Raw genomic sequence first — 13,803 nt, forward strand, 5'->3', positions numbered from 1 at the left:
CACTCCTAGCTATTTACCCAAGAGAACTGAAAACATAAACAGAAACTAGTACATGAATGTTCGTAGCACCATTACTCAGAATAGCCCAAAAGTGGAAACAATCCAAATGTCCAGCTGAAAAATGAGTAAATAAAATGTGGTATAGCCATACAATGAAATAATAATCATAAAAGGAATGAGGTACTGATACATGCTACAACATGGATGAACCTTGATAACATGATGCTAAGTGAAAGAAGCCAGTCACAAAAGACCACATACTGTATGATTCCATTTGTATGAAAAGCCCAACCTAGGAAAATCTGTAGAGACAGAAAGTAGGTTAGTGGTTGCTTATGTTTGGGGGCGTGGGGATTTGCGGGTAACAGCTAAGCACTATAGGGTTTCTTTTTGAATTGTTGAAAATTTTCTAAAATTGTGTCAATGGATACACAACTCTGACTATACTAAAAGCCATTGAGGGCTTCCCAGGTGGTGCAGTGGTTAAGAATCCGCCTGCCAGTGGAAGGGACACGGGTTCGAGCCCTGGCCCGGGAAGATCCCACATGCCATGGAGCAACTAAGCCCGTGTGCCACAACTACAGAGCCTGCGCTCTAGAGCCTGCATGCCACAACTACTGAAGCCCGCGCGCCTAGAGCCCATGCTCCACAACAAGAGACACTGCAATGAGAAGTCGGCACACAACGAAGAGTACCCCCTGCTCGCCACAACTAGAAAGTCCACGCACAGCAACAAAGACCCAGTGCAGCCATAAATAAATAAATTTATTAAAAGCCATTGAATTATATACTTTTAATGGGTGAATTATAGGGTGTGTGAACCATATGTCAATAAAGCTATTTTAGGGACTTCCCTGGTGGGGCAGTAGTTAAGAATCCTCCTGCCAATGCAGGGGACACGGGTTCGAGCCCTGGTCTGGGAAGATCTCACATGCCACGGAGCAACTAAGCCCGTGCGCCACAACTACTGAAGCCCGCGTGCCTAGAGCCCATGCTCCGCAACAAGAGAAGCCACCGCAATGAGAAGCCTGCGCACCACAGCAAAGAGTAGACCCCGCTCGCAGCAACTAAAGAAAGGCTGCGCACAGCAACAAAGACCCAACGCAGCTATAAATAAATAAATTTATTTAAAATAAATTAATTAAGAAATAAAGCTATTTTAAAAGGAACACCATCAAGGAGGAATTCAGAATGATGACATTTGCTTTTTTTCTGTCCTTGGTCACTTGGCTGGGCTCTGGCTATGCTAGATACAGGATTCTTTATGAAACACTGTAGCAGAAAGAAAACTGTTACTTTGGTAGTTGTTGCCAAAGTGTCTTTAGGGAATCAAGTATCTTTCCTTAGGAATGAGCCTTCCTAATTTACTTGGGGATCATCTGAGATTCAGAGGAGACAACCAAACCTGGAAACTGCTCTTTGTTGAGAATTTGAGGGCAAGGAAGAACTGAGAAGGGAAGTGTTTCTGCAGAAAAGGTGGGAGGCTGGGATGCTTTTGGACAGAAATGACTGAGAGACACAAGAAAAGAGAAGCCTGATATTCAGCATTAGATCATCTGCTGAATCACACTGTGATGTAAATGTCCCTTACTGTTAGCCCTGAATCAGCAATAAAACTCTGCTGTCTTTTCTGTGTGATACTGAGAAGTATGAGTTTAAAAAGTAACGACTTGGCCCCTCCCCCCCATATGAAACAATGGAGCAGCTGCAACGTACAAGGCAGAGAATGAGGACTGAGCAGAAATCAGATCTGTCAGTGGTCCAGGGTATGTAAGCCTCTGAATTCACAGGAATCTTCCAGAAGAGTGTGGCTGAGTGTTTGAATACATTGAATCTATATATTAAAGGACCCTGGGTTACATATGCTTGGAAAGCCAGAGTTTCTGAATATGACATATATTGCAGGGCCCAGTGCATTTATAGGTTACAAGATTTTAAACGTGGGGGGAGCACAGATGTGGACAGCAGGAAAGAGGAGTAGACTCATTGAGACAGGAAAGAGGATTGTCCTCAGCAACAGGAATGCCAGCAACAGTGGTCAATATTTATTGCGCAGGACAGAGAGGCACGGTTTTACGGAGGTCTCTGCTGGCTGACTCTGGAACCAAGCCCATGAAAATTGTGATGCTGACACCAGGGAATTCTGGTGAGGAGGCACAAGCAGGAGATCTCCAAGGAAAAGCTTCAGACACCGTGGCCCCCCAAGGCTCTTGGATACGCTTCAACAGCCTTTAATTTACCATGGAGATAGACACCCCACTCACTGGATGTTCAGACAAAGATGCAGTCAGAGGGTTTCCTTCAGAGGTGAGCCAGGTGTCTTCATAATTCTGCAAAGTAGAGGATCAAGCAGAAGCTGAGCCTTTTCCTAAGTGGGAAGAGACCTAAATGGAAGGGCAGGAGGTACGATCAACTGAGCACTTGGGTCCTGGTTCATTGGAAGGAACCATCCAGTTGATGGGGATGCAGCTGGGCGATGGGGTGGGATGAGTGGTTAGGACACATCTGCGTAGAACCTGGTTTTCTACTTTGTAACTTGTGGGAGTTGTACTTCCCGGAGGGTGAGGGGCTTGCCGTGGGGGATCATCAGGACCCATACATCAGGGACAGGTAGAAAGAGGGACATCAGTGCCCCTCTCACCTGCTTCTGCAAACCGTTCTTTTGTTTCCACCACTGGGAAGTTATCAGTCGGTTCCTTGTGTCTTTGGGCGCTCTCTGAAGTTGGGAAGTACTTAGAAGAGGGAGATTTGTGCTTCCAGATCTTCCACCATCTCCCCAGGCCCAGGAGCACAAGCTCCAAAAGCGTGAACAAGAGACAGAGCCCAGTGACCCCAAACATGGTCTTCAGGAAGATGGTCTTCTCAGAGGGGCGAGACAGATTACAGCTTATACTACCAAGGCAAGGCTCTCGACGACACGCAAAGGAGCTGGGCATCTTGAACCCGTACAGATGGTACTGCCCCCCCAAGGCTGCCCCTTCAAGGGCCAGTCGCACCCCCAGCTGTGCCACATAGGCCCAGAGCACCCTGGGGCTTCCAGGCCCCAAGGCATCTCTGCTTTTCTCCCCTTGGCGAATCAGGGTCTCCTCTTCCTTCTTCACCTTTTCAGATTCCTCCCAGTGCCAGATCACATGATACAGAATGAAACCCATGTAGAGGGCACTGGGTACAGCCACCAGGGTGACCTGGAAGGCCCAGAAGCGCAGCGGGGAGAGAGGGTGGAAGGCATCGTAGCAGGCAGCCTTGCAGCCCAGCTGCTGCGTGTGACACACGAACTCGCTCTGCTCGTCGCCGTAGACCCCTGTCCCACTGGCGGCCAGCAGCATGAGGCGGAACCCCAGGAGCACGGGAAGCAGGAGGCGCCCCACGGGGGTGGAGTGCCGGCTCTCCTCCACCACCAGCCGCCTCAGGAACCTGCCGCACATCCTGTTAGGGAGCAGAGGACAGTGGTGAGTGTAGGTGTAATGCTCACTGTCTGGTGGGAGTAGTGCCAGGCCAGCTCTTCACCCCCAATCCAACGGTGGCTAAGGCAGGCTTCCTCGCTCCTCTCCTAGGACCTGGCTGATCGAATACCACGACCTGAGGGCACCCCTTTATAGTTAACGGAATCATCTGTGTAGAATATTAATAGTGAGTGAGTGTGGGTGTGACTTTCTCTCCTGTCCCCCCTCCTGTACTGCTGGAGGGGAGAGGAACTCTCGGCCTGCGGGGAGGCCAGGGTCAGTCTCTGTCTCTCTCTTTCCCTCCCTCCCGCTCCTGCTTCCCAGAGGCTAAATAGTCAGAGACCCGAGTCCTCTGAAGACCATTGCTTCCCTAGGTGATGGCTGCTAGGTCTGGTGCTACTGTCAGTGTCACCTGAACGAAATCAGTGCTGCCCCTGGGAGGGGTGTGCATTGCCTTCTCTGGCTTCAGGCCCCCAGGTGCTCACAGGTGTGTCAGTCTGGCCCCCATCACAGTGGTGAGACTGAGGTGAGGTTAGGTTAAGGGGCTCGGTGGGGATCCAGTGAACAGAGTGAATGTCAAGGCTTGCTCTAGACTGATGTTCTTCAGACCTAACCAGCTTAGGAAAGGAGAATACTTTGAAGAAAACCCAGCAGAATCTACTGGTTAAACGTAATGGTGTTTGGGCCAAAGCCAGAGGTGACTGGATCAAAATTCAAAATTCAACTCTGCTTTGTCATTGCTCCTTGGGTTTACATCTCCCTCGTGGTGAGAGGTGACCATGGTCGAGGACAGGCTTCAGAAATTCTTCTGTTCTCTGGACAAAATGCCATCATGCTACAAGCCCAGTTTGCCATCTTCTCTGTCCTCAGCAGCCCTCCTCAACGCTAAGCTTCTCTTCCTAACCCTTCCCCTTCAGCCCAAACTCTTACATACCTGGTTCCCCTCACTCTCAGAAGACCATGCAAAGCTCTTATTCCAGAGAAAACAGACTCGTTAGTGTGAAACCCTGAAGCTCCTCCTTCTCGTATCTTCACAGTCACGTCCTGCTGTAGCATCTCAGAGAAAGAAGTGTCTTTCCACTTGTGCAAGGCTGCCCTCCCTTTCAACTCTGTGTCCCTGGGGCACAACTTCCAGCTTCTTCAAGAATTTGACCCCCTAATTATCTTTTCTGTAATTCAGACCATCCTTGTTTCTGCTCTGACCTTGAACTTGCTTAGGTTTCTTCCTGTTAAGTCTAATAATAATAACCTGAATTTCTAAGTTAACATGGCAGCGAGACAGGCCTAATTTATCTCACGTCGGCTTCCCTGTTATAATACCCAGCGAGATGCACAAAACAATCTTAAATGAGTATTAGTGTTATAAACTATAGATAAGAATGGACCACATGCCAAAACTTAGGCAGAACGGTCACTTTTGTGCAATCAAAAGAGACGGATTGAGATGCTTCCAAGGAACAGTTCTAAGGGCCTCAGTTGACCAGAGAATTATGTCACCATCCACCAACTGTGAGAAACCATATTTGAGCCACTAAGAATCAGAGCCTGAACTTCTGCCTGCCCCTCAGTCCCTGTCTTTCTTCTTCCTTCATAGACTGTGAAAACTTAGAAGTCTATCAGGCTGCTGAAAATTCTTTTCTATAAAATTGGGTTAAAATTTTTAGAAGAAACTTATTTCCAGTCTCTAGAAAGATGCAGAATTGGTCCCCTGATTAAAGATGGCATATTGAAGATAAAGATTTATCCCTTCTCATCCCTAAGACTCCTCAAAAATGAGAGTCAGTGGATCTTTACATGTGTACACCCACTATAAATAGAGTAGAAGATCATCAGCTTGATCTTTGAAGGCAATAAGAGATTCTGGGGGAAATTAGATCAGGATGCTAGAAAGCACATTGGATAATTCTCCCAGAATTCCAAGGAAGAAGATGAATAATTGAAAATAATAAAAGATAGGGCTTCCCTGGTGGCGCAGTGGTTGAGGGTCCGCCTGCCGATGCAGGGGACGCGGGTTCGTGCCCTGGTCCGGGAGGATCCCGCGTGCTGCAGAGCAGCTGGGCTCGTGGGCCGTGGCCCCTGGGCCTGAGCGTCCGGAGCCTGTGCTCCGCAGCGGGAGAGGCCGCAGCAGTGAGAGGCCCGGGTACAGGGAAAAAAAAAAAAAAAAAAAAAGATAAATAGATAAGGAACAAAATCTGTTTCTAATTTGGAAATCAAGACAACAGTAAAACAAAGTCACTAGCTTACGTATTGGTGAGAAAGCACTTAGTGAAGTGTCTAGGAAAGAAGTGGTTTCTCCATAAATGTTTCAGTTTTGTTTGGTGAAAACTGAGCTCCACAGCAAGTTTCAAGGCTGGTCCTGGGTTTCTCAACCTTGGCACTGTTGATGCTTGGGGACTGATAATTTTTGTTTAGGTGTAGCAGGGGTGCTATCCCATGCTTTGTAAGATGTTTAGCAGCGTTCCTGGCCTCTATCCACTAGATGCCAGTAGCACACTTCTCCCCTCCCACCCACAACTGTCTCCAGATACTGCTAAGTGTCCCCTGGGGTCAAAATCACCCCTGGTTGAGAACCACTGCTTTAGGGTAGCACTGGTCCATCACCTCTCCACTCTTGGCTTCAGTTGCCAGCTCTGTAAAGCAAGATGTCTGCACCAGAGCATCTCAGAGGGCTTCTGTAGGGCATGATAATCAGCCCATTTCCAGGCTGGTTGTACCTCCTCCTGTGAGGATGCCTGCAGCCTCTCCCACCTCATAAGTTCAAAGGGTCCCAGCACTTGGGGTTGGGGGAGAGCCCTGGGCTCTGGGGGTTTCTGCCCTGGCCCTCTTGGCGAGTCACCAGACTAAATGTTAACTTGGTAAATTCTCAGGTCAAGCTCTCCGCCTCGTCTCATTTCCAAGTGCAGGCCCAGCACTGTCTGCACATGTTGCCAGCCCATCCCCAGCAGACCTGGAATTTAACACAGAGCAGCCCTGGCATATTCCAAGTGTCGGGAGTTTGAGTAGCTTCCTGAAGCCCTCTCTCTGGTTCTTCTTTCCCGTGCCCACCCCAGACCTGTAGCCAGACACCCAGATGTCCTCTGAGAGACTCTCAGAACTGAACTGAGGTCTCCAGGGCTCACCACAGAGCTTCGGGGATTCGGAAGGGAGAGAACAGAAAAAGCAGGACAAGAGGGCTTGCTTGAGATCTGTTGGTTTGGAGCACCCTTCCTGCCCTTTGCCCCGCGGCCGTTATAACCAAAACAATGCTCATTCAACACACATTCCAGGGCCTCCTGGAGGGTGCAGTAGCCTGCTCCATCTCCCCAAGGCTGCAGACCAAAGGGAGTTTCCTATAAACCGAAGCTCAAACACAGCTGTCCGTCCTCCCTCCTCCCCTGCTTTCCTGGGACCCAGTGGTCTCCCCATCTGTTCCAGCCGTCCCCAGCCCGCCCCTCTCGTTCTCGGAGACCTGCGTCCTCCTCCCACAAACACGTCTGCAGCTTTGCCCACAGGGGGCCAGAGACCCCAGGCCAAACGTCGAGACCTAGGGAGCTGAGGGATCAGCATTGTTGAGAAAATTCAAGGGACCACGGTTTCTCCAAGAAAAAGAAAGAGTTCGCAAACCAATTTATCCTGGAGGGGGCTGGCAGGATCTGAGCCCTGGCCAGATTTTAGAAGCAGTTCCTATGCGCTCAAGAGTTGGGAGAAGGAGGAAAACCCAGAGTTTGAGGGGATTTTCGAATACGTAAACAGATTTTTTAAAATTCCATAGCAATTTTGTTAAGAATTTTTCTAAGCATCTCTTGTTCTTTGGGAGAAAACTTTCAGGATACTATGGGCGGCAGAATCCACCTCAGAGAGTTAAGGCGTGAAGGAAGGTTGTCCACTGAGGCCAGCACTAGAGCAGCTCCCTGCTTCCAGCTCACCCCACCTGGTCTAGAAAACATTCTAGATCTTTTACTAAAGTGCGGTCCATGGTGCAGCAGCCCTGTCATCACCAGGGGTGCAGAACCTCAGGCCACATCCCAGGCTTAGCAAGTCAAGTCTGAATTTTAATAATAATCCCCAGGCCGTGGGCGTGTGCATTAGAGTTGCAGATGCACAGCCCAGAGCCCCAGGCGGTCCCCACCACCACTACCCCAGGCCCTGTGCCAGCCCAGCTTTGCTCTGCCCTGGCACTCACCTGGCAGCTTCAAGCAGAAGCACCAACAGCTGGCGAAAGAGGCAGAGGTAAGAGCCCTCAGGCTGGAGCCCGCAAGGTCCCAGCTCTCCCCGAGGCCCTGCCTCCAAGCCTCCACCCACTCCTTCCCCCTCCCCTCATCTTTCCTGGCTGCCTTAGCGCAGGGTCAAAGAATTGCAGCCAGAGGGGCAGGCAGCCCAGCTGCTAAAGAATGGGCTCTGGAGAATAACCCTCTGTTGTCAAGGGTGAGGGCTCTGTCTTCTAAGTGAACTGAAATGGGGATTTTCAGATCATCTGAAAGGGGGGCAAAGGCTTACGGCATGTTTTCAATATAGGGACTTGCAGGCAACAACAGATAGAATTCCATACATTTATCTCTGGACATCCTCTCTTCTTGGCTGGGAGAAACGGGCTCTCTGCAGCTCAGGGAGCCCAGCCCCTCTCCACCAGGCCCAGGGAAGATTGCAGCACCTGAGTTCCAGATACTGGCCCTGTGGAGATCTGGAGTATCATTCCACCATTTTCTAGCATTTCACATTGTTGTAGAGAAGTTCAAATCCACCTCAATAGTCTTCATCTTTTAAGTGATTTGATCTTTTTAACAGTTTGCCAAATGGATGATTTTTTACCTTTGAAGCCTGTTCACTCCTCCAGGGGATACTATTCAGCTAGATGTAGAAATCTCTCACTGGCTCTTTCCTGTTCACATCTGGTACACAGGAAACAGTGATGCATCCTTAGGGCCAAGAAACTCTGGGCATACAGGCCATTTCCAACACAGCCACATCTCCTTCCAGTCATCTGCTGGATATCCTATCTCCTGCCTTTTTGATTTATCAGTCGGGAATCAACACACTGGAGCCCCTCTCACTAGGCATGAGATACAGGAGGCAGCACCCTCACCGCCTTCCCTTGGGGAGAACTAATAGCACATCTCTTTCCAAGGCAGCTTCCCTCCAGAGTTAATCCTCTCTCCCTCTAATTTCCAACAGCTCTGCCATTTTATACAACTTAGACGTGGGTGTAGAGTTTGAGCGACATAACTTATTTATTTGGTTTTCCTTTGAAATATTGCATTTTAGACTAACAAATCACTTTAGAATGTCGTATATGTTGTATTTTCTAAAATATTCCATCTTGAAATCCCCGTCCAAATTTCCAATACCTTGTTACACCAACATTTATTTAGTTGCTTAATAAATGATGGATATTCTAAGTGCTAAATGGTTATTAATTCACACTTCATAACAACTTTATGAAGTAAATACTGTTACTGCCCTCTTACAGAGGAGAGAAATGAAGAATGGAGAAGTTAAGTAACTTGTAAAAGGTTGACCAGCTAGTGAGTAAAGGAGATGGGATCTGAAAAAGCAATCTGGCTGCAGATAGCAAACCCCTAAACACTACTATACTCCTAGCCTCGTCGTATTTCAAATTACCAGCCTTTAAAGACCTTTTGATGGTAAATCCACTATAATTTCATACCTTCAAGAAAATAAAAATCCTCTGCTGGCATTTTCTCCATCTTAATGACTAGCTATGCCATCAACCCTGGATTTCAAGCAAAAACTTAGGTGTCATCACTGACAACTTCTCCTTCATTGAACACATCTTATCATTCTATTGGTTGTACAGATTTCTGTCCCATGAATTAAGAAGGTGCCTTTGTTCAAGACTGAGTTACCGGGACTTCCCTGGTGGCACAGTGGTTAAAGAATCCGCCTGCCAATGCAGGGGACATGGGTTCGAGCCCTGGTCTGGGAAGATCCCACATGCCAAGGAGCAACTAAGCCCATGTGCCACAACAACTGAGCCCGCGCTCTAGAGCCCGTGCTCCACAACAGGAGAAGCCACCGCAATGAGAAGCCCACACACTGCAATGAAGAGTAGCCCCCGCTCGCAGCAATGAAGACTGAATGCAGCCAAAAATAAAGAAAGACATTTACAAAAAAAAAAAAAAAGACTGAATTACCAAAATGTCACCCTAGTGTCGCTGTTTCTAGACTTGTCCACCTCTAATGCATTCCCTGCATTGCAGACAATACTTAATTCAATTCTTATTTAGATTTACCAACATGTTTACCAGTTTCTTTGCTCAGTGTTGCTTCTTCAATTTTATGCCTTCCTCCGGATTAAATCTTTTTCTCCTTCTTTCTCTCTCTTTTTTTTTTCTTGGTGACCGTGGTCTTAACCATTTTTGTGTTCATTTTAGTAGTGTTAAATATATTCACATTGTTGTTGTTCAGTGGATTTCCAGAACTCTTTCATCTTGCAAAACTGAAACTTTGTACCCATTTCTACCTGCCCTCAGCCCCTGGCAACCATCATTCTATTTTCTGTTTCTATGAATTTGACTACTTTAAACCTCTCACATCAGTGGAATCATAGAACATTGTGACTGACTTATTTTCCTTAGTGTGATCTCTTCAAGGTTCATTCATGTTGTAACATCTATCAGAACTTCATTCCTTTTTTAAAAAATTTATTTATTTTTGCTGTGTTGGGTCTTCGTTTCTGTGCGAGGGCTTTCTCTAGTTGTGGAAAGCGGGGGCCACTCTTCATCGCGGTGCGCAGGCCTCTCACTATCGCGGCCTCTCTTGTTGCAGAGCACAGGCTCCGGACGCACATGCTCAGTAGTTGTGGCTCTCGGGCCTAGTTGCTCCGCGGCATGTGGGATCCTCCCAAACCAGGGCTCGAACCCGTGTCCCCTGCATTAGCAGGCAGATTCTCAACCACTGCGCCACCAGGGAAGCCCAGAACTTCATTTCTTTTTAAGGTTAGATGATATTCCATTGTGTGTATGTATGTGCCACATTTTGCTTATCCATTCATCCATTGATGGACAGTTGGGGTGTTTCCACCTCTTGGCTATTGTGAATAATGGGCTATGAACATAGGTGCACTAAATTTTCTTCTTGAGGTACAACCTTTAGTATTTCTTCTACTAGGGAACTGTCTAGGGGTAAGCTCTCTTTTTTTCCTTCTTTTTTTTTTTATTGAGGTACAGTTGATGTACAATATTATACAACATAGTGATTCACAATTTTTAAAGGTTATATTCCATTTATAGTTACTATAAATATTGACTATATTCCCTGTGTTGTAAGATATATTCTTGTAGATTATTTATTTTATATGTAGTAGTTTGTGCCTCTCAATCCCCTACCCCTCTCTTGCCCCTCCACCCCTTCCCTCTCCCCACTGGTAACCACTAGTTTTTTCTCTATATCTGTGAATCTGTTTCTTTTTTGTTAGATTCACTAGTTTGTTGTATATTTTAGATTCCACATGTAAGTGATATCATACAGTATTTGTCTTTCTCTGTCTGAGTTATTTCACTTAGAATAATACCCTCCAGGTCCATCCATGTTGTTACAGATGGCAAAATCTTATTCTTTTTTAGGGCTGAGTAGTATTCCATAGTGTGTGTGTGTGTGTGTGTGTGTGTGTGTGTGTGTGTGTGTATCACATTTTCTTTGTCCATTCATCTGTTAATGGACACTTTGGTTGCTACCATATCTTGGCTATTGTAAATAATACTGCTATGAACATTGGGGTGCAAGTATCTTTTCTAATTAGTGTTTTCATTTTTTCTTTTTTTTTTTTTTACTATATATCCAGGAGTGGAATTGATAGGTCATATGGTAGTTCTATTTTTAGTTTCTTGAGAAACCTCCATACTGTTTCCATAGTGGCTGCACCAATTTACAGTCCCACCAACAGTGCAGGAGGGTTCCCTTTTCTCCACACCCTCTCCAGCATTTGTTATTTGTAGAGTTTTTAATGATGTGTTTGCCCCTTTAAAAAAATCTCCTTCTCCCAACCCTCCAGGGTATCCATCTTCCTAAAATATATATTTATCATACCTTTATCTTTCTATACTTTTAACACATATCTACTTTGTTTAAAATCTGTTTTTAATGTTGCCTGTTTTTACTTTTTATATATGTGGTAGAATTATACAGTTCTGTGATTTCCTTTTTGCCTCTATATTATATATTTTTAGACTCATACATGTTAACATGAGTATGAATGTAAGTAACGCTCATACATGCAGTTGAAGTCCATTAATTTTCACTGCTGTGTAGTTCTTCATTGTTTAAATAAACCACAGTGATTTATATGTTCTAATATTGATGATATTTGGGTTGTTTCTCAGTTTTGTTATTTCATCAATATTGTTACGCACATTTCTCATACATTTCTATATCTGCACCCATGCAAGATTTTCCTTAGAGTTTTCATCTTTGAGGAATTACCAGAATGTAGACTAATGTTAGATAGAATATACCCAATCCTATAAGGCAATGCTAACAGTTTTCTGTGATCATGACCTTTTGATTTTAAGTTACATTTTTCTGAACATTAATGATGTTGATCTACTTTTTATATGTTTGGGGGCCATTTGTGCCTCCTTTTCTTGCCTAGAGTAGACTGGGTAATGCCCCCCAAGATATGCACATCCCAATCCCCAGAACCTGTGAATGTTGCCTTATATGAAAAAGGGACTTTGCGAATGTGGTTAAGGATATCGTGGGACTTTCTTGGCCGTCCAGTGGTTAGAACTCTGCGCTTCCGCTGCAGGGGACATGGGTTCAATCCTTGATTGGGGAAATAAGATCCTGCATGCCACTAGGTGTGGCAGGAAAAAAAAAAAAAAAGTTAAGGATCTCGAGATGCGGACATTTCCACGGATTGTCTGGGTGTGCCCAATGAAATCACAGGGTTCTTTATAAGAAGGTGGCAGGCAGTCCCGCCAATAACTCACCTTAAATATAAATTCACACATAGTTTAAAAGTAAAAGGATGGGAAAATATACTTAGCTAACACTAATCAAAAGAAAGCTTGAGGGCTTCCCTGGTGGCACAGTGGTTGAGAATCTGCCTGCCAATGCAGGGAACACAGGTTTGAGCTCTGGTCCAGGAAGATCCCACATGCTGCAGAGCAACTAAACCCGTGCGCCACAACTACTGATCCTGCTCTCTAGAGCCCATGAGCCACAACTACTGACACCATGTGCCACAACTACTGAAGCCCACGCACCTAGAGCCCGTGCTCCACAACAAGAGAAGCCACCACAATGAGAAGCCCGTGCACCGCAACGAAGAGTAGCCCCCGCTCACCACAACTAGAGAAAGCCCGTGCACAACAACAAAGACCCAACACAGCCAAAAATAAACAAATAAAGTAAAATAAATTTTAAAAAAAAGAAAGCTTGAGGGACTATATTAATATCAAATTAGGTTTCATAGCAAAAATATTACCAGGGATAAAGAGGTCATTCCGGTATTATAAAGGGGTCAGTTCATCAAATCCTAAGCATTTATACACCTAATAACAGAGTTAGGTGACTAGCAACGAAACAAGTTTCAGAAAGGTTGAATCACTTGTGAAGGCCACTCAGGCAGTAAGTAGAAGAGGCAGGATGGGAACCAAGGGTGAATCTAGGGTCCAACTCTTTCCCCCTCTCAAGGAGGAGCCACTGAGTCAGGTGCCTACAGCACCTCTTTGCTGACAGGCATGTGATCACCTCCTTGGAAACAGAGAACTGTGAGCCCGCCATTCGGGGCTATGCAGACAGTCTGGCCGCAGTGACCAAAGTCCTTGACTACTTGTCTGTAATAGGGGTGGGAAGTGGGGAGATACACAGGACTCGGAGAATAGGCACATTTTTCAAAGTTGCCTGGATTTCTCCTGATTCCTCAATGGCTCCATTTATAAATGTCCACAGTGCCTGGGTCAGTGTGGGTATCAGGGCAGGAGGTTAAGGTTGGTGCTGGAGCCTGGGGGAGGGGGCTTCTGCCTAATTATTTCTAAGCTTCTGACAGGACCCTAAAACACCAAGACAAACTTCTCTTTCACAGTAAGTTTCTGAGGATTGGTGCCAGGAAAGAAGCCCCCAAGGGTCAAGAGAACTCTCCTCCCACTTCTTTATTCCACCAAACAAGGCCCTCTTTGTCTCCCCTCCTCCCAGCAGATGAGACCAGGCTCCTCCCACAGCCATATGTTGACGAAAAGTGCCAGGACCTGGAGCAGCAGGGTGCCTGGGGTGCAGGGGTCACCCAAGGCTGGGGAGCATCTCTGTACCCTCATGGTGATGGGGGGAGAAATCTTTCTTCCCTCCCTCCCTCCCTCTTTCCACAGCTGGATGTGTCTATCTGCTTCGGGAGAGAGAGACACCACCAGGAACGAGGATTGAG

General features: G+C 46.4%; 1 protein-coding gene across 1 annotated transcript; it reads right to left on the minus strand.

Annotated features, from left to right (window-relative positions):
• Positions 1–1,114: 1,114 nt before the first annotated feature.
• GJC3 (gap junction protein gamma 3) lies at positions 1,115–3,697 on the minus strand. The gene has a single exon (XM_027125901.1). It carries the CDS (start codon positions 3,423–3,425, stop codon positions 2,601–2,603), a length of 825 nt encoding a protein of 274 aa, XP_026981702.1. The 5' UTR covers positions 3,426–3,697; the 3' UTR covers positions 1,115–2,600.
• Between the last annotated feature and the right edge of the window lie 10,106 nt (positions 3,698–13,803).

This window comes from Aethalodelphis obliquidens, unplaced genomic scaffold (genome assembly GCF_003676395.1).
Source record: "Aethalodelphis obliquidens isolate GAN/ISIS:26980383/991018 unplaced genomic scaffold, ASM367639v1 scaffold30, whole genome shotgun sequence".
Lineage (NCBI taxonomy): Eukaryota > Metazoa > Chordata > Mammalia > Artiodactyla > Delphinidae > Aethalodelphis > Aethalodelphis obliquidens.

Bases quoted from the DNA above. Each gene is read 5' to 3' on its own strand.
- GJC3 (XM_027125901.1), bottom strand. From the start codon at position 3,425: ATGTGCGGCAGGTTCCTGAGGCGGCTGGTGGTGGAGGAGAGCCGGCAC.